This window comes from Schistocerca piceifrons, chromosome 1 (assembly GCF_021461385.2).
Source record: "Schistocerca piceifrons isolate TAMUIC-IGC-003096 chromosome 1, iqSchPice1.1, whole genome shotgun sequence".
Taxonomy (NCBI): domain Eukaryota; kingdom Metazoa; phylum Arthropoda; class Insecta; order Orthoptera; family Acrididae; genus Schistocerca; species Schistocerca piceifrons.
The window spans coordinates 190,664,329-190,685,266 of record NC_060138.1 but is presented as its reverse complement, the minus strand read 5'-3'; the positions used below and the strand labels follow the sequence as shown (position 1 = coordinate 190,685,266).

Below are 20,938 nucleotides of genomic sequence, written 5' to 3'. Positions count from 1 at the left end.
CTTAAAGAACTGGTTTCTCTTCTGGCTGTAGAAGAGTATGTGTGGTTATTAGTGTGATCCAAGCCGATCACCACAGTTTGAACTGAACGACATGCTAAGAGAACTGCCATTTGTTTTGTGATCACAATACATTAAAAAAATTCCGTAGTGATAATATGCATGTTTGAAGCTGCACAGATTTTGCATTGGTTGATACAGAAAGAGCATAATTTGGAAATGTGAACCAATCAGCCAAGGCAATGATTCACTCCGAAACCCATTTTGAAATTAGAAATGCCATCTGCACCAAAGTGTACCCACTTCACCTTAATTGTCAGCAGTTCCTGGAAACTATGTAGTCATTTTAGGACTGACTAACAGAGTAGGTGGGCTGCTGCCAACACTCATTTTTCTTTGAATTGTGATAGTGGATGAGAACCTAGTCATTCTTAAAACTTATAAGGTTAATCACAATACTTTAAGTTGACTGCCATAGAAAAAACAGCAAATTTAAACTTTGCATATCCCACCACATTTTTCCCTTTACAACTTTACTGCAATCTAAACTGAGAAATCATCGTCTACATGCTGCAGTACCATAATACATTTTTTCACAGTTCACAAAAATCAGTATTTTGCAGTGTTTCCTCCCTATCTCAGATTCATTCACTAACAATTCAGTGTAACAATAATGGAAATTCCTGAATGGAAAGACACATACAATAAGGAAAAGGCAACCACTTACCCATTGAGGATTGATGCAAGGCGCACAGACACACAATGAGAAACTGTCAAATGTTAAGTTCTATTTTCTACTATGTCTCTTTGCAACACACACCAAATCTCTGTGGGTAAAATGTTGCCTTTTCCTTATTTAATAATTTAGTGTGATGTCACTCCATTTCTCTTCCTGACTGGATAAATGAAAATGCTCATTTAAAGAAAAATTAACAAAAACAACCCTTTTATCCCTGAGGTATCAATAAGACACTGTCCATTTGAACTGGAAAACAACTGGCAACACCATGCCTGCAAGACATCGCCAGTTCAACTGAATCTGTATAACTACTTGTATTTGCCAGAACATTATCTGTTTGCACAATAGAAGCTAGTACACATTAGACACAAAAGAATTTGAAATGATTGTACCCAGGAAACTGGTTTGGAAAAGTTCTATAAATTTAACAAAGGTTTAGGAAATGCAGACATAAAACAAATTCAATTATTTTGCAGGACTGCAAAAAACAGCATCAGAGGAACAATGGGTCTGGGTGTTCAACACAGCAAGAGTTAATTACCAGAGAATGCAACGTGGAGAAATAATAAAATCTGAAGAACAGGGAAAGTAAATTAAAAGCAGTGTATCAAAAAATCAAGTGAAAAGATTCTAAATGTAAATTACGTAAGTACATAGAATAAATTACATTCAAACTCAGATTCCACTGCCACATATGCACTACCAAATTATTAGACAAGAATTTTAAGACTTACCTATACACAAGACCTATATCAAAATCATTTTGTACATCTTCCTTCTTTTCATTCTGCTCCAGGTGCTGTACAGCCTGCTTGAAAATCTATAAAACAGGAAACATGTTTATCCCCATTCTTGAAACATCTGAAATAGTTATTTACATGTAAAGTTTTAACAGAAAAAAAATTACATGCCTTTTTTCTGCTACCATCAAACAGATGTTGCAAACATCACACCTCTGACATTTGCCGCACCTGCCTCAATAACCAATCTATGTCCCATTTCCACAATTAGTACCAGTGCTTCAAACAACTGAATAAGCTCATTACCTGATTTGCTTTTCTCCGCCCTGGCAGTAAACCAATCTCAATCTTGGGTGCCTCTGGTCTCGTTACCTGGACTTCTTGTGTCATCTCAGCAAATTTCATAACTTGCTACACAAAACAAAAATCTTATTATAAAAGCTATCAATTTAAGAAAAATGTCAACAACAAGCTAAGAAACAAATTTTTATCCTGCCTCATTAAATAAATTCTTTGTCCAATTATGCTTACTTCAAAGAGAAGGTAAAGAGATTCTACCATAGAACTACGGAGCTCCTACCACTGCGGACAACAGAATGAGTGTGATTTTGGCACCACGGATTTATTGCTTTACACTGTTTCACAGCTTTCTGTATTCACTGCATTCAGACCTCAGATTTGAGAATGTCTGAGCAGCATCCCTCTTGTTCATCATTTGAGAAGTAAGTTGTGACCAAGGAGCAGAAGTTGGTTTTACTTACTTGTCTGGATACGAACGTGTGTGCCACAGAGTTTTGCGTTTATTGGTAAGTTCATTAGTTTTGCTATCTATTGTGGGCTGGGCTCTCTGCTTATTAAGCCCAAGGGGTTTCTGACCTGTCAGCTGTTTGGGTGACTATGGAGTAGATCACAAGTATTACGTAATACGCTGAGGGGCTGAAGCCGAAATCAGGTAGATACATCTTACTTTGTGGGCTTATCGACAACCCAACATAGTTATATGTTAAATTGCTATATTTATCTTTATCATAAATAAAATTAGAGCTCAGTACTACAAACATCATTCTCATAATCACTCTTAATTATAAAAAGACAATAGAAGGGAAATAAAGGAGAGGGGAGATATATCTCTTATGTGCAGTAATCCAATGACAGCTTTTTGAAGTACTAATACAAAACAGGGGCAAATAAAAGTGGCCCACTCGAGTGGGTATGATTGGATGCAAATGTATGCATACAACCACATCCCAACAGGATGCAATAACTGCCCCTACAGATGGCCAAACCTTAGAGCACCTTTACACAGTTGTTACCAAATGTCAGCCTGGTCTTGACCCTAGCTGGCCACCCAGGTCACCTGATCTGTCAGTGTGCGATTACAGGGAGTCCCCAAATCTAAGGTATATTGCAAAAACCACCATAGTGTTAAAGAACTGCAGCAGAGCATTTCAGACGAGATTGCAGCAATTCCAGCTCCAATCCACTTTCAGTAACTTGCTGACGAAGGCCCAGAAGTGCCAAGAGATTGGTGGTCACTTGCAACATTTGTTATAGTCAAGTTACTACTGTATTTCCTTTCTACTGCTGTGTTTCTTTGTACCCTGGAACTGTATTCTCCAGGTCACTTTCATTTGGCCCACCCTGTAGTTTTACAGGCAGTAGATAACTCATAATCCTGAACTGGAAAAATTGCTTGAAACATTGCAGTGAAGACAAAGGCACAGATACTCCTTTTTAATAAACTAGTGTCTTAATTTTCCCACTGAAACAATATCAAAACTTGTTGAAGCAGTGAAATAGGGCTTTAAGATGATTAGATCTGAGGATTAATGTGGCACTTTATGTGCTGACATGATTTAGGATAGAATGAAGCCTTAACTGGTCTGGAGAGATTGCTGTAAACCTACGGTACCCTGTGAGGGAGGCTTGAAACTGTAATATGGCTAGATCATCATAAAGACGAGAGAAGCAGGAAAGGGACAAAGTCGGACAGCTTGTCCAGATCTTTGCTCATTTCATTTGACTTATGTTGTAATGAGTATGCAGTAGTCCTCAGGAAATGTGACGTGAATGGCTGTACAGAAAGCAAAACACTTATTCCTAGTAATCATTTACTTGGAAGGCCCAACGGTACTGACCAGAAGCCGTGTCATTCTCAGCCCACAGGTGTCACTGGATGTGGATATGTAGGGGCATGTGGTCAGCACACCACTCTCCTGGCCATATGTCAGTTTACGAGACCAGTGCCGCTACTTCTCAAGTAGCTTCTCAGTTAACCTAACAAGGACTGAGTGCATCCCACTTGCCAACAGCGCTCGGCAGACCGGATGGTCACCCATCCAGACAGCGCTTAACTTCGATGATGGCAGGAACAGACAAATGCTCTAGTAGCATGTTAATTTACATTTGATAATCTATATCCACATCCAGTGACAAAATAGTAAACTACATAACTAGAAACCACATGAATTGTTCTGACCCTTCTTACTTCAAATGTAACAAAGTATGAGAGGATTAACAGTTTAACAAGAAGCCATTCAACTTTTTAGGTTCCTGTTTACCCCACAAGAAAGTGTGTACACATTTGATCTTTGAATCATACCAAATTACATGAGTTAATCCTCTTACAAAAGAAAATCTAGCAATTTCCTTAGATCACATTCCAAAATTTAGATGGTTGAAATGATTTGTAACTTTCAGGGTAATGTGTACACTACCTCAGAACATAAGGACACTAAGGTGCATTTAGATGGGCCATTTCACAGTAATGTGGCCACAATAGTGTCGCCATAAATACATGGCAACTGAAATATTGCATGGTCATACTGCTAAGACAAAGGTGGCGAATCTTTCCTACGGCTGGGCCCCACCTACCTCCTTTACCTGCATATAGTTTCCTCACAGTATCAGCCTTGCTTTGTGTATCTCAGACCGACAGCATTGCAGTATCATGCCACATCCAACATTATTTCACTTCAGTTCAAAAGTTGGCGTACATATGTACAGGCACCATTTGTTGCCTACAGGAGTGTGAAAGTGGGCAAAAGAGAACACCACGAATTTTGTAAATGTGATACGAATATGTAGTGTGGAACACAAAAACAATTATAAACACCAAAAAGTGAAAAATGATATTCTTGCTATCAACTTACAATGTCTGCAAGAGTGAGAATTTTAGTGTACATATGTTCAAGACATCAAATTTTTTTAAGCTTTATCATGTGTTTCACGGGCAGCAATTTGCCAACTTTTTAAATGGTGTTTGCATTACATTTTATATCCAATAATTCTTGTACATTTAGAACATTATTGAAATTAATAGCTCTCACTGCACTGGTGCACATAATTATAACAAACATCCGACTGTTACTTCAGACTAACAAATTCAAGTCCTTCCACCAAAGTGTTGCAAATGCCTTGTGCCAAGAGGCATATCAAAGAGAAATGGATGTTTAACTTCATGACTCACCACTGCCAAAAACTGAAAAGAGACATACAATCTGGTTTGCATCTCTCATATTGCTATCGGTCTTACCACTACAGTAACCAATTATTTTTAAAGGATATTAAATATTGTTTTCAGCATCCTGGAAATATAGCCAGTATTAGGTTACAAGTTTCGGAAACAGTTTACTTAAGTAAGAACATGCACATAACCCAGTTGGTAACTCCTTTCCTTGTGGAACGCAAATGCAAGAGAGCCACACTCACTTCCACTATTTCACTTCTGTCCCACTTCGCAACATGGAAACAGTCCTGGCTGAGAAATATTTTGCTAATAACATTGCCATGCAATAGTGACTGGCAATACTGCCAACAACACTGTCAGTGATACACAATTTTTGTGACCCATGTAAATGTACCTTTCAAACATGTATAAAATTCACTTATAAACTCATCACCAAGCTGTGACTATGTGCCTTTCCACACTGAAAATATACTACAATCTTTTCTTAAAAACATCTTTGCTTTCACCTAAACTAAATCAAATGAGTCCCAAGGTATTACAAAAAACTTAATTTTTAAAAGCTGATGAATACTGGCAGTGAATTAAACTCTCCCACAGAAAATGGTACTACCATGATTGATCTTATTGACAAGCTGAATTTCATTTCCTTAAAAATTCTCTATCATAGCTCTAGCTCACTTCCCTAGTCATAACTCTAACAAAACAAAAGCTTTAGCAGATCCCAACTTTGTCACTCACCACAGTCTCATCGTAGTCATCTGCACGTGGATTAACACACACTATTACAGCAACTTGTCCTTCACCATCAAAATAATTCTTAAAGAGGTGCGTTATTCGTGAGTCACGATATGGAACCATTTTATTGGTGCCTTGCATTTGATTTTCTCTCAGAATTTCGAGACATGATCGCAGTGTCATCAAGGAGTTGTTGATGTTACCTGTGAACAATTTTTTGCCTCCCCTCAACAAAATTTTACTTCTGATTTTCAAATCTTATACTCATAATTAAACATCTAACACAAACAAAATATCAAATATTGGGAAATTAATTTGTACACAAATTTAGTAACTGACTTTTTGAATTCTCTCTTTGCTACGCTGGGAACTAACAAACTTTCACACAGAAGACCAAGACACCAATTTTCATCCATACAGAAAACTTTCAATGGACACTTTAAATGGAAAAAAAGGAAGTTTACAAACAATCTTGAAACTGTTACACTGTGAACTCTCCTCTACTAAATAGTAAAGGACTTCCGTCTCCAACATTGACAGTCGATGTTTGGCCTTTATCACTTTCTGGAACAAGTATTCACACTATAAAATACTGTGATTCAGAAAGTATGAAAGCTAACAATTCAGTAAATTTCCCATAAACCAATATAATTATCTTAGGTGCTGATTTTATATTAAACAATATTCCCAACAAACATTTTTACACTTATGGATTCAAAGTGTCCTGAATTCCACAACCTCGAGAAGCAAAACATTTATTCAAATTAATTTTGTGCAAGAAGTAAGAATTACTTTTCATTTCTAAAAGGCACAGTAGGTACACACCACATATTCAGCTCACTACTTGTCTGCAAATCTGCTGGGAGTGTTGCAGGTATTGTTTGCCACATTGTGAATGTTAGAACTGTATTTTCCACACAGTCACATTATTTGTGATACTGCAGCAATGCAATATGGTTTTGAAAAGTAAAATTTACTGTGATGTACACAGTACTTTCACCACTATTTTCTGCATCATTAAATTGGATAGAATCCACAGCACTGCTCTTTTACTGTCCAAAAGAGAAGGAAGCTGACAGTGGAAGAAGAAGAAGAAGAAGAAGAAGAAGAAGAAATCTCCCCAAAAACCAATACAGTATGTCAGTAAATTTACAACAAATGCACAACAGTTGGTAGTGATACCCAAGTTCGACATTTCCTCAATGGTTTCCTCAGCCATTCACGGTACACAATTTTGTAAAAGACACAGCTGCATCTTGAAACAGCTATTATAACTGAATTTCACGGCAGCAAGTCAGTCAACACAGTAATACACTTATTCCATGAAATATCACTGTTGGCTGAAATAAATAAGTAGCATATGCAGTAGAACATCAAGATGGTAAAATACTCAAGCAAAGCTTGAAACTGGTTCCAAAAGCATACTGCTCTGTAGCTGCAGCTACCTGTTATACTGGCTGTGCCTTCGAATAATAGTAAGAGATTAGTGTATCTACACTCATGGCAGGCTGCGTGAAAGGAAGAATGTTTTTCAATGCTGTTTGAAGTTGGTCTACGAAACAGGTAAGATTTATAGGGTTTTGCTTTAATGCAACTGTCTCAAGATATTATTAGAGTCAGTTTTATGTAAAGGCTTTGAAACATCATCCATCCATTATCCAGCTCAAGAAAATTTTCTGGCTACCTTCAATAACAATTTCAATGGTATATTTCATGCTTTCTTAGCTCACTTCTAAATCAGTGTGCATACCTGAAAAAATTCCAAACAAATTAATATGGGAACTACTAAACAAATTTTAACAAAGCAAAGTGAAGGTGTCTTGTTTTTACACTACCCCTGATCAACATTAATTTTTCTAATATTGCAGTGCCTGTGTTGCTCAGTGGTACCACACAATGTTCCTTCGGACATGCACAAAAGTCTGAAGGAATATTGCATCGTACTTCTAAGCAACACAGGCACAGCAATATATTGCTTATCCACGAACACTGGGCAAGTAAATTACAATTACAATGTCTCTTCTGCACAGGACTGTACACAATGGACGTACGAGTACAGGTTGCAAATACTTGGTTGATGACACTTACAAGTTTGGGTGTGGCTGCAAAGCGAAAACATACAGCCTAATGGTAATGCGACCATGTGCAATAAGCAATCCAGCACAAATTTTCATTGTCGTTGGTTGGTTTAAAAAGGGTGGAGTAAGGGACCAAACTGCGAGGTCATCAGTCCCTTGATCCAATTAAAACAATTATACTTGCTGATCAAGAGAGAGAGAGAGAGAGAGAGAGAGAGAGAGAGAGAGAGAGAGAGAGAGAGAGAGAGAGAGAATAAGCCAGCCACTCTGTGACACATTAAAACCTCCAACTTACAAGCGCTAGGGTGGAGGACACAAAGAACATGCACTAAAACTTACAGAGAATTATAAAACCCACTCTCATGCATAAAATGTAAAACCGAATCAGCCAATGAGGCATTGTCTGCTACAATTAACGGTAACGGTCTGGTAAAAGAAGATCATCACGCAGGGCAGCCAGAGGAGGACAGCTGAACAATATATGGGCCACCGTCAACCGGGCACCGCACCACCAGAGATGGCTCTTCACGGCGCAGGAGGTAGCCATGGGTCGCCCAAGCGTGCCCAATGCAGAGCCGGCAGAGAACCACAGAGTTCCTGCGAGAGACCCTCATCAAGGACTTCCACACATTCTTAGTCTCCAGAGAAAGACAACTGAAGAGGCGGCCCGCTCAAGGGCAGAGAGGTCATGGATAGCGAGGGTGACGAGAGAAGCATTGGTCAACAGCCTGCAGGCTGCTCATGGAGTCTCAACAAATTAAAACACTGTGGAGGAAGACCTGAGAATGGCTAGAAGCTCTTCTGTGAACACACTATGTGATCCCAGCAATAAATAGTGCTTGAAACCAGTAGGAGACGTGAAAGTGTATCCCACCTCATCAATATTCTTGGAATCATCAGTGTAAAAGATGGTGGCATCCTGAAACTTTGCAAGGATGGCACAGACAAGGTGCCAGAAAACCGTAGGAGTGACAGAGACCTTAGGACCCTGGAATACATCAGTCCTAATCTGTGGTCTGGGCACCATCCAAGGGGGACGGGGATGGGGGGGTCAGGGGGGGGGGAGGTGGTAAGGGAGGAAAGACACAGGGTGCAGTCCAGTGAGAGGAGATCCCAACAGAGGAAAGTGAGACGCATGCCAACCAGCAATACCAACCGTCAGTGGGTGTTAAAGAGGGAGACGTCCTTCACTGGCGAAGAGCACAGGGTACACAGGAGAGTCAGGGAATTGGCGAATGGCGATTGCATTAGAAACAAGGAGTTGGCTCTGTCGGGTGTGGAGAGTGGGAATCCCCACTTCTGTGAAGAGACTACCAACAGGACTCATGCGAAAGGCACTAATAGTGAGACGCACTTCACAATGATGCACAGTGGAAGGAGCTGCTGAGCCATAAACCTGACCACCATAATCTAGTCTGGACAAGACCAGATCATGGTAAAGATGGAGAAAAGTCTGCACCCTAAGATGTTTAGGCCAGGAGGCTGAGAGCATTAAGCTTCTGCAGACATGTAGCCTTTAGGTGGCGAATGTGGGGCAGCCACATCAGCTTATCAAAATTAAGGGCCAAGAAACAGGACTGTGCTACATCGAGGAGCTGGTTGCCTAAATAAAGTTCTGGGTCAGGGTGTACTGTGGGATAATGACAAAAATGCATAACCCACATTTGGAGGGAGGAAACTGTAAACCATGGGCGGTGTCCCTCACAAAGGCCTGTCGGATGGCACCTTGGAGCTGGCGTTCAGCAGACGCCACAAGCTCAAAAAAATATCAACGTACAACACCGAGGTAACCAGAGGCCCAACAGAGGTCACAAGCTCACTGATGGCAATGAGGAAGAGTATGACTTAGCACAGAACCCTGCTGGATACCGTTCTCCTGAATCCGAGGGACACTGAGTGAAGTGCCAATTCAAACCTGGAAGAGCCGGTAAGATAAAAACTCTCGGACAAAAATCTGAAAGGGACCACAGAAGCCCCAGTCATGGAGGGTAACGAAAATGTGATGGCGCCAAGCCGTGTCATATGCCTTATGTAGGTCGAAGAAGACCGCAACAAGGTGCTGGAGGTGAGTAAAAGCCTGATTCCAATCTGAGTAAATGGTCAGGAGATCTCCCTGCCTGGAAGCCACTTTGATACGGAGACAAAAGATGCTGAGATTCGCGTAATCAATATAATCTGAAGTTGACCATCCTTTCGAGCAGTTTACAAAGTACACTCTTAAGGTTAATTGGGAGGTAGCTATTGAGAGACATTGGGTTTTTCCCAGGCTTAAGGATGGGGATAACTATAGTGCCTCACTATTGTGACAGAAAAGCACCCATGAGCCAGATGTGGTTGAAGACTGAGGAGCTGTTGTCCAAGTGTTGAATCATCTGGTTGTGGATGGAATCAGGCCCTGGGGCTGTGTCTCGCGAACAGCTAAGAGCCTGCACCAATTCCCATTCAGCAAAGGGTGCATTATAGGGCTCAACATGATGCGGGATGAAACAGTGGAGGGTCTGTTCAACTCTGTTTCTGCCAGAGAAAGGTAGTAGGGTAGGAAGAGGATGACGATGCCATCACGACGTGTGTCGCGAGGTGTTCTGCGAGGACCAATGGATCAGTGTACAGAGCATCTCTGAGATTCAGACCCTGGACAGTTGATTGCCGCTGGCTGTCCAGAAGGCTACGGAGCGTTGACCAAACCTGCAATGAAGAATCATATGTCCCCAGGGAGGAAACAAAGCACTCCCAGCATTCCTTTTTACTCCACTTAATAAGGCAATGAGCCTTAGCACAGAGACACTTAAAAAGTGAGGAGGTTGGTCTGTGAAGGGTGTAGCTGTAATTGTTGCAGTGCCTGTCGGCGGTCCTGGACAGCAACTGCGACAGCCTTGGTCCATGATGGTACCGGCTGACGAGTGGGACCTGTGGATAGTGGGACAGCAGTGCCAGCAGCATGAACATTAGTGGCAGAGATGCCTTGCATGAATACATCAATGGAATTCAGGAGGGTGTGTCAAAGTGGACAGCAGACGTATATAAAAGCCGGTTGGCCCTGCGGAATACCCAATGTGGTGGGGTCCTGTCTGCCTGGCGGCAGCAAGGAACGACAGAATCACCAGAAAATGGTCACTGCCACAAAGGTCATCATGGGATGATGAATGTAGGGAAGCCATAAAGGCAGGGAAGGAGATCATGAGATCAATAGTATGAGAAGGTGCCATGAGACACACTTAAGTGGTAGGGGAACCATCATTGAGGATGACACAAATCACGATCGGTGATAAGTTGGTCACTTATGATACCCCTACCCGTTGAAGTGACACTCCCCTCCTCCTCCCCCCCCCCCCCTCCCAACAGTGAATAGTGGGCACTTAAGTCCAAAGGAGGGTGAGAGTTGCTGAATTAAGGGAGATAGTGCAACATACGCAAGTGGGCTATATGGAGGGAGGTGGACATTGCAAATGGTGATTGCCAGAGTTGTTTGCACTCTAACCACTATTGCTTCCAAGGCAGTACGTAGGAGGATCCAGTCACTAACAACATTGGAGCGAACCAAAGTGCAGACCCACCAGATGCTACACCGGGGCCAGCACAGTTCCGACAGAACAACTGATAACCACGGAAAGTTGGAGAGTGATCATCACAAAAATGCGTTTCTTGAAGAACGAGACAGAACGCAGAATAAGAGGCGACAAGATGTTTGATTTCCAGTAGGTGACGATAGTATCCGTTACAATCCTGCTGGATGATCATGTGGCGCCAAGCCCACGAAAGACGAGAAGAAGCCGAGGAGGAGCTCAGGTCACCCGGTCAATAGTTGTCACTGACAACGATGGGTGACACCCATAAATAAGATATCAGACTCAGGTTGTGAGGGGAGAGTTGGCACCTCTGGGAGCACCGGGGTGCATTGTCTTGGGATTCATGTTTCTTCTTCTTCTTCTTCTTCTTCTCCTCCTTCTCCTCCTCCTCCTCTTCCAGATGCGGAACCGAAAAAGAGTGGGCAACCTTGGGGTGCACAGATAGTGCAGCTTGCGGCTGAGTGGTGGTACCATTCTTCTGGCCTGAGGGATGCCAAGGAGAGCGGCCACAGGAGGGAGCCTGATCACCGGCAGATGCCAAAGAAGGGGGCACTTATTCGGCCGGGAAGGGGGAGTGGCTCCCTGAAGAGAGGTTGTGGGAACTGCAGGAGAGGGGGAGGGAGAGTGGGACAGGGCTCGGGTAAGTACGAGGAGGAGGAACGGGAGTAATAGAGGCAAAAGTTAACAGTGACACTGGATGGAGTCTCTCATATTTTTGGTGAGCCTCAGCTTAAGACAGGCAATCCAGGGATTGTATTCTTGGATCTTCTTTTCTCCCTTTTAAGCCAGGCATTCCAGCTAGTGAGAGCAGTGAAGGTCAGCACAATTGACACACATAGGCGGCTGAACACAGGGGCTTCCCTCATGGAGTGGGTGGCCACATGACCACACAGAGGGACTGCCGTACAGTGGGAAGACATATGCCCGAAATGCAAGCATCGAAAGCACCGCATAGGTGGAGGTCTGTATGGCTTCACATGACATCTGTAGCACACAACCTTGACCTTCTCTGGAAGAGTATCCCCCTCAAAAGCCAGAATGAAGGCACCAGTCTCTGAGCAATGGTCTTTGCAACCCTTCTGCACCATATCAAAGAAAATGAACATCATGCCGCTCCAAATTAGCCCGAGTTCCTCATCAGTTTGCAGGATGAGGTCCCTATGAAAAATTACTCCATGGACCATATTCAGAGATTAGTGAGGAGCGACAGACACTGAGACATTGCCAAGATGATCACAGGCACAAAGAGCTGTGGATTGGGTGGCAGAAGGAGCTTTGATCAACAGGGAGCCCTACTGCATCTTACCAAGAGACTCCACTTCACCAAACTTGTCCTCGATATTTTCCACGAAAAACTATGGCTTTGTGGCAGTGAATGTGTCCCCTACCGTCTTAAAACAGATGTGGTAATGGGGAAAGGGTTTCATCACAAGACTGCAAGCTTGGCCCTCCTCCCATGGTGTAGCCAGGGTAGGGGAGGTTGCCAAGTCATACAAAGCAGCGTTCAAGGATCCTTCACCATTCAAAGAGATGGCCTTTTGAGAACTGTCAGATTTTTGCAGTTTGATGCGTTCCATGTGCCAATCACCCATCCTGATATCACCCACTCTGAAGAGGGGCTTTCTCCAAGGGCACCACAGCAAGGAAGTCTGCCAAGGCAGTCATTGCCAGGAGTTCCAATGCTCCAGGAAGATAAGCAACCAGTCCTTGGCATACATGGGGGATGGAACAGCTCAGGTATCAGTAGTGTGATACCTGTGTTGTCAGGGGGCTCAGCCATATGGGTACATAACAGCCCCACCATACGAACTGGTTACCTGTGCTGGTGACCTAGCAGGGTGAAAGGGGGCTACAGTGGGGAAGGGAGAAAGGAAGAAATCCACACCATAGATGCTGAGTTCTTCTCCATATGGCGCTCACTAAAAACAGGAAATTTTGAAGTGGGGACCTAAAAGCCAGAAAGAATGAAAGAACAGGCAAAAAGGAACAAAATTTCTATCACTACAGGAAACCAAGTGGATAGCCAGGTCAACATAAATCAGAACACCGAGAGAGGGGAAGGAGGTGGCATCAGGGAAGGAGCGAGGATAGGGAGGGAGGGTGAAGGAAATGCAGACAGGGAATGAAGAATGGGCCACAATAGCTTGGGACCCCGTGTGCGCCAGGGACGAATTCACCAAACAACCGTGAGCCCCCTGGGTGGTAATTTTATCTGAAGATATTATGTTTCACCATGTCTGAATGTATAAATGTTGCTCTTTCCAAAGTTCAGTGCCGAAGTTTAGTAGCCCTAATTTTTTCTGACTCCAAACATGTGCAACTTCACTAAAATAATGTTATTTTATGAAATATTGAAATTATAAATTTAATTTTGAGGAAATTTTCGGTGGGCTCTGATGCTCAAATTTGAACTTATTTATAAAATAGTATTAATACTTTTTCAGATTATACAGTTTTCAGCTAAATAGAATAACTACCTTCTCTAAAGTGCACACGTGTTATCCATTTTCCTTACCTTTTAGATTATTCTCGGATGTATGATTATTCCGTAATTTAATTTTCCCAATTCTGTACTTCTACACACAGCATTATGTGCAATAGGCAGCAGTTGTGAAGGTCTGGCAAGCTAGTACAGTTACTGTGCGGGTTCAAGATTTGCAAACGATGAGGATCTATACTACTAACACACCATACCACAACCCAGTACAAGATGCAACACAAGGGCAACAAAAATTGGTTTTTCAAAATTTTGCATAATTATTGACCGAATTTAAAATGCTCCATGATCTAGTCATTAACAAGTATAAGGATATATGTTTAAAGTTTAACACAATAAGACAAATATTACAGTTAGACACTGTGTATCCTGAAGCAGCATAACTGATCAGTCAGTCAGTCAGTCAGTCAGTCAATCAATCAGTCCATCCGTCCGTCCATCCGTTCACTATCTGAGAATGAGAGCACTTAGTGACTTACAAGGAAGTTTACATGTAATTTCAAACCTTTCCTGAACTACCTCTCACTTACACGCTTAAAGTCAAATATTTAACGCATTAATTCGTCTGTAAAGTAATCAGACATTTGATACCATTTTAAACATGGGAGTTCAATTCTTTAAAGACTTATGGGTTTACTGATAGGCACTATTATGATTATGAACTGCCACTTTTAGCTTTACATTGGGCTAAATGGAATCTACACAAGGCACTGAAATGATGCAAGGACATTTTTTAAATTAACACACAACCTGTTCACCATAATAGATGTGACACATGTCCTCCAACTACCCTGATCTTCAGTGAATATTTCAATTATAAACAGCACATTAACAATCCTCACCTGCCTCCCGAAGCCTCTGGCCACTGTTCTTTGTGCGATTTGTACGTTCGCTACCTGCCAAATCAACTAGTGACAGCTGGCTGATACAAACTGCTCTCTTATCTTGAAGCACCGTTTCTCCTTGGCCATCAAGAGGAGCCTGGTAGCAAAATGAATAATGTTGAACATTGCATTGCAAAATTGAACTACAATACATGTTCGGAAATTGCCCAGTCTCATTTCTAAAAAACTTATCTTGCTGTTTCAACAAGACGTTCAGCGTAAATTGTATGAGGGCTATTCATAAATTAAGCTCAGACTGGAAAACACTCACACACACACACACACACACACACACACACACACACACACACACACACCACCACCAATGGATTTTTAAATATATACAACCTGTACTTGCTGTTGACATTGCTTCTCCAAAAGTAACTGTGCTACACCCTGATGCTCCAACCAGTTGGTGACACCATCCTTGAGCTCAACATCAGTCCTGAAGTGCTGACTAGCCAGCCAGGTTTGCACAAGACATGGAAACCTCTTTGTGCTAGCTTCAGACTTTAGGGAGGATACTGGAAATGCTCCCAGCCAGAAAGTAAGTTTTTCCTTCCTTCAGAGTGTGGTTGTGCATTGTTGTGAAATAGAGAGATGATCTCAGGCCACTTATTTTCTAGTAATATTTGAGCTAAATTGTCTAATTACCACATCAATACAACTATGTACCAATTAATTATCTTTTTAGTGTAAAATTCGTTACTTTTGAGAATTTAATTTTGATTTGTGGTAACAACTGCAAAGCAAACAAGTATCAACGTAACAGATAAAAGTAATGGTGAACAAAAACCTGAAATTTTTTAGCCATATGCTCAAAGCTGTTAACAAAAGCATCCTTTAAGCTGAATTAACCTCCAAATCGAATTAGTAGTTGAGATTATGTCCACAGCTCTGAATCAAGGAGGATGAAATGCAGAGCCTGTTGCTCCAAATTGGCATGTAACTCGTCATCAGTCTATACAAGGAGGCTGTGTTGAAAGTTGATACCTAGTACCATATTGAGGCATATGGCAAGTCGGGAGGGGGTCGAGTTATTGTAATGTCACCCAGCTTTTAACAGGTGAGCACTGCCCGTGACTGAGTGGACAACACTGTTTTAATCAGAAATGAACCACTTTTCATTTTGAAAATCCCTGCTGCTTCTCCAAACTTGTGCTCAAGATGTTCAACAAAGAACAATGTGGTCAAAAAGTAATCTCAATAAGTATTGTGGGGAGTCGCCTTTTAGCCCTACCTCACTCCCATATAGCAGCCACAGAAAGAAACGTAGGGTCTCCGCATTTTAGTGGTTCTGAAGTAAGTCTGATCTGCTACATTTACGAGTCACCTGTGTTGGTGCTACCCACTCCAAATGGGGGCTCTCCCCCACTCAGTTGCACCATATCTAGGCTGCACTTTTTTTCGGGTTTTTGTAGTCCAAAAAACCGCCTGCGGCTTAGAATCGAGTGCAAAGCAAGCGAAATTCTGAAAAATGTTGGTAGGTGCCGCCACAACTTCTGCCGTCGAATATATGTAGCGCTACACAGGCAAGCTTTGTTGGCACAAATACAAATACTGGCGCCAAAACCTCTGCGCCAGTAAAAAATAAAAATAAAAAATAAAGTGGAAGACGAGCCTTTTTCTCCGCCCCGAGTTTCGGCCACTGCATTTTCATACATTATCCAATGAAACAAAGAAGTAAATACAAATTCCGTATTGTTCATCTTCGAATGTAGCAGCATTTCAATGTACTACAAAAATCCGACTGGCAAGACTGTTTGGGGTTTTTGCCAACATGGCTAACTCTATGTTCTGAATTTTTTTTCTACCTGTGAGAAGAGATGGTTGCTAATAGGAACTTTTATGAATTGCCAGCCAGTGTGGCCATGCGGTCTAAGCACTTCAGGCTGGAACCGCATGACCTCTCCGGTCGCAGGTTCGAATCCTGCCTTGGGCATGGATGTTTGTGTTGTCCTTAGGTTAGTTAGGTTTAAGTAGTTCTAAGTTCTAGGGGACTGTTGACCACAGATGTTAAGTCCCATAGTGCTCAGAGCCATTTGAACCATTTTTTTATGAATTGTGAATCACATGCAGTATTCTCTTCGCCATAAGAATAATACGAATAAAAACATTTTGCGATGTATTCTTTCGTGTTTGCTGCTATCTCATTAAAATCCTATCTGCATAATAAACTACGAAACTAGAGTGAGACAACAGCAAATGCGGAAGAATATACATATCATGTTTTGTTTATATTCGTATTATTCTTATGGCTAATACTGATACATTCAGAAATGAAGCACGGCAATTGACTAGATTTTTAAATCTAAGATGACTAATTTCTGTGCAGAATGTAACGTAATGTACTAAAGCGGCACCTGCAAAGATTTTCAAACGGGGAAACATTTTCGCTAAACTCTCGTTCAGAACATCTTCTATCATATGCAGTCTATTATTTGGTTCTTGTTGATCATTATCAAAGAAAGCAGCAGTGTAAGTAACAACAAATAGCAGTCTCTTGCCATTGTTTCGCTAATGAGACGATTCCCCCCCCCCCTCTCTTTTTAGTTGTAAGCGGCGGTAGCACGCTCAAAGGCAAGCCATGCTGTGAGCGGCGACAGGCCGTAAACACGCACTATCAGAATGCAACAAAAAGTGCATGAACAATACAGTAATGCCATTTTCAGCTTAGAGTGACGTAAACACCTATAACAAAGAAAACTGCACTTATCAGATCAAAGAAAAATAAGGAATCAATTCAAACCAGACGAAGCACATGAAAAGGGAAGGGTACCCGTATAAATACGGACGGAGCGCCTGACGCATATCAATGGCTACCTGGTAAAGCTTAATTGCTAAGCTTATGACTCGAACCAAACTACTGTAGCTGTATTGTCATTCATTCGACCTAAATTGCGTCTCATATTACAATGGACCAACTTTGTTCCGAAGTGGAGATGCGGCCTAAAACTTTTCTCTCCCCTTGAATTTCGAGTCTCAAATTTCAGGTGTGGCTTAGAGTCGGGAAATTTTTTCCCCCCTTGATTTTGAGTCTCATTTTTTGGATGCGGCTGAGATTCGGGTGGGGCTTAGATTCGAGTAAATACGGTATCTGTCAAAGACAAATCCGCAAAGAAGTTTGGGGGAATTAAATGGTGGCAATCACATTTATGGAGCAATCATATCTTTCTCTACAGGCTGCAATCTAATTTCACATAAACTGCACTCTTTGAGTAAGATGCTGACTAACAGAGGCACTTAGCACACACAATTTATCGCTGCTTATCTACATTTTTCACAGCTTCTTTCAATTAATAATTTATCCATAAAAAAGTACATACTGGTAATAAATCTTAATGAACACAGGTAATTGTTCTCATGTGCTATTTGCCAAATTGAAATTTTGTAAGCACAATCTAATTTGATGTTGCCACATATATGTATCTATACTCAAACTATGGAAACATTGGTGGAAGAAAGAATGCTTTCCCATTATTTTAGTTGAAGATTCAATAGTTAATACCCACCCTTTTTGTCACATATTTGAGTTTCATTATTATTATGTACCATGCTGCAGAATTAACAGTTGGGTTTCAAGACTGTAATCACTTGAGTAAAAACTGAACTTGGAACCTGTATCTCAGGAATATGTTCTGAATGTTTAAAGTTATTTTCTCTGATTATCATCAACTGGACAGGCAGAAATTATGTAAGAGCATTGCAGTCACATAGTACATTATCAGCCACATGTAATGCAAAAGGCAAATATTTTTGTAAGCATGACTAAGTTTGTGCTACCATAAGAAAAATAATAATAATAATAGTAATAATGATAATAACCACTAAATCATCTCTTCATTTGTTAATTTTAAGATAAATATACCATTACACAACAGACAATGAATCTCTACAGTGTTGACTACTCCAGCTTGCAGAAAGCAGGTGAGTGAACTGATCTTGTTGCTGGCAGGAGGGACAATAACTTCATCCACTTTTTCTACTTGTTGCAGGTAGACTGACAACATGATTATCATGGTCTCCTTTTCCAACCATTCAAGTGCCATGAAGCATTTGTTTGTTCCTAATAGCCAATCTGAAGTTAAGTTACTAATAGCCCTCACACAAAGTACCATTTTCAAATGTAGGTGTATTCCATCGTAAGATTTACCTGCACCAGTCTAATTGTGAACACCGAGTGACTACGACTTGACTCAGCATTCAGCGAAGTGTGAGCCATCCTTTTACGTTTCTGTCCTTTGTAAAATAAATCAAATGCTTCTTCCGTTGATTTAACTTCCACTTCTGTCACACCATGTACATACATATTGTGATTAGCATCTTCCCTGATGATTCGACTTTGCAGAGATCTAAAATTAACAAAGAAATAATTTTAGAAGAAATAGTGAAACAGCTCACTGTACCAGCTATGGCTACAAAGATTTTTACATGTTTTGTGTTATTTGTTTCAAATTGATGTGAATACCACCTGTTCACGTACTTTGTGCCCTTATACAAAGAACTAATGTATTTTTATTTCAGATGAACACATATGGCTGTATCATGTCAATGGAACATTTAGAGCATAACTTCCTATTTATTACAGAAAAAACTGAAGTTCTTAAAATACAACAAAAAATCTGAAATATAACAAAAAAATCTAAAATAAAAAATCTTATTGGTAAGAGCAATGCTGTAGACAATTTATCTGCATTGCTTTATGAAGGTAATTAATGAAATTTATATCACTGGTAAAAACCCACTTTGTGAACAGACATGTGCAGGATGTTTGAATACATACTTTACAACCTCATTTTTGTTGTTTGGTTCAGATGCTGCAACAGTTTTTGCCTTGTGTAAATCAAAACATATGCAACTGTCCACGTGGTATTTAAGAGAGTAGCGTGATACTCTATGCGTATCACTAAATTACAGACACCTGCCACATTTTTCTGTCAGTATGTGAACGCTCTCACACGCTACTGTGGGGATTGTGATACAGTATTTACTGACAGGTAGCCTGATTGATAGAGGATATTTTTGTATACAATTTGTTACTGCTATACCAGACAAGTCCTCTAGCCATAGGTACACAAAGCTAACTAAGCAAAGCCAAGGCAGGTAGCCAGTTATTGCTGAGGAAAAGGCACATCATCTTGAATGAGTTATTCAGCCCAGATCTGTCCCTAAGTGTCAAAGAACTCCAAATGTGTTACATGAAAACTATCATCCACAACCAGCAGTACAGAAATGTCATGCAGACAGGTAGTATGTATGTTAAGCATCATACCAGCCAACCTACGACAAGTGAAGATGACACAGAGAACATACCTGTGACTTTCCACCACTCACCACCAAAGACTCTTTGGAGGACCTCTTCACCACAATTAGTTTACTGTTAAACTATTTTGCAACAAGCACCACAACACCAGGCCAAGGCTGTTTAAAATGTCCTGAACCAGCAGCTCCAGAAAATAACAAAAGAAGCACATGGACTCCTTAGCCTCCTTGGTAACCTGACATTACACCTTTTGACTTATTCCATTAGAGGTTTTTCAAAGATACACTTTACTAAAATAAAAGGAGCAATATCACAAAAGGGAAGACAAAGATCACTAACACAAATGCCATAGTTGTACACACAATATGCAGTGTGTGGCTGGAGCTCGAATACAAGTTAGATCTACCATTTTCAAAACATTGGATCTTTGAATACCATATGCCAGATCAGTTTGTCTCAAACAAGAGTGGGAAATACTGACTACTCTTGAAATCTCAGCTATGAAACAGTTCCGAGCTGAAGAATTTTAACCAGATTCCATAACTTTGAAAAACAAGATAATGTACTATGTGCAACACCTTCCTAGCTTTAGGCAAGTAAGCATATACAGTTATATCAAAGTTGAAAAGGACACATGGGCACTCAAAACATTTAGTCCAACCATTTAACATGCTACAGCCATCTCTCATCATATAACTAGATAATCATAACTGCACCTGAAGCTTTCACGTATTTGTCGACTTTTCCATTTGGTAAAGAATGTAGCCATTATTATTAGATATTATTTCTCCAACTGAACACTGCAAGGCAATTGTTTCATTACGCCTATTTTGGATTTTAAGAGAGATACTCACAATTTAAATTTTTTAGAATTACAAATGGAGAGTAGTGTCTTGTGTTTTTGTAAAATAAAAATAAAAACATTTGCTACATGAAATAATTAGTCCTAAAAATTCAGTCTCATTACCTT

The 20,938-nt window shown here is 40.8% G+C and overlaps 1 protein-coding gene across 1 annotated transcript in view; it reads right to left on the bottom strand.

The window, feature by feature from the left end:
• Positions 1-20,938, bottom strand: part of LOC124786165 (kinesin-like protein KIF23) — a 146,157-nt gene that overhangs the window by 95,840 nt on the left and 29,379 nt on the right. The window contains exons 4-8 of the mRNA XM_047254241.1: positions 18,859-19,057; positions 14,664-14,802; positions 5,684-5,883; positions 1,783-1,887; positions 1,471-1,556 (exon numbers count right to left, since the gene is read on the bottom strand). Of these exons, the coding sequence (XP_047110197.1) occupies positions 1,471-1,556; positions 1,783-1,887; positions 5,684-5,883; positions 14,664-14,802; positions 18,859-19,057 (729 nt within the window). The remainder of the gene's footprint in view (positions 1-1,470; positions 1,557-1,782; positions 1,888-5,683; positions 5,884-14,663; positions 14,803-18,858; positions 19,058-20,938) is intronic.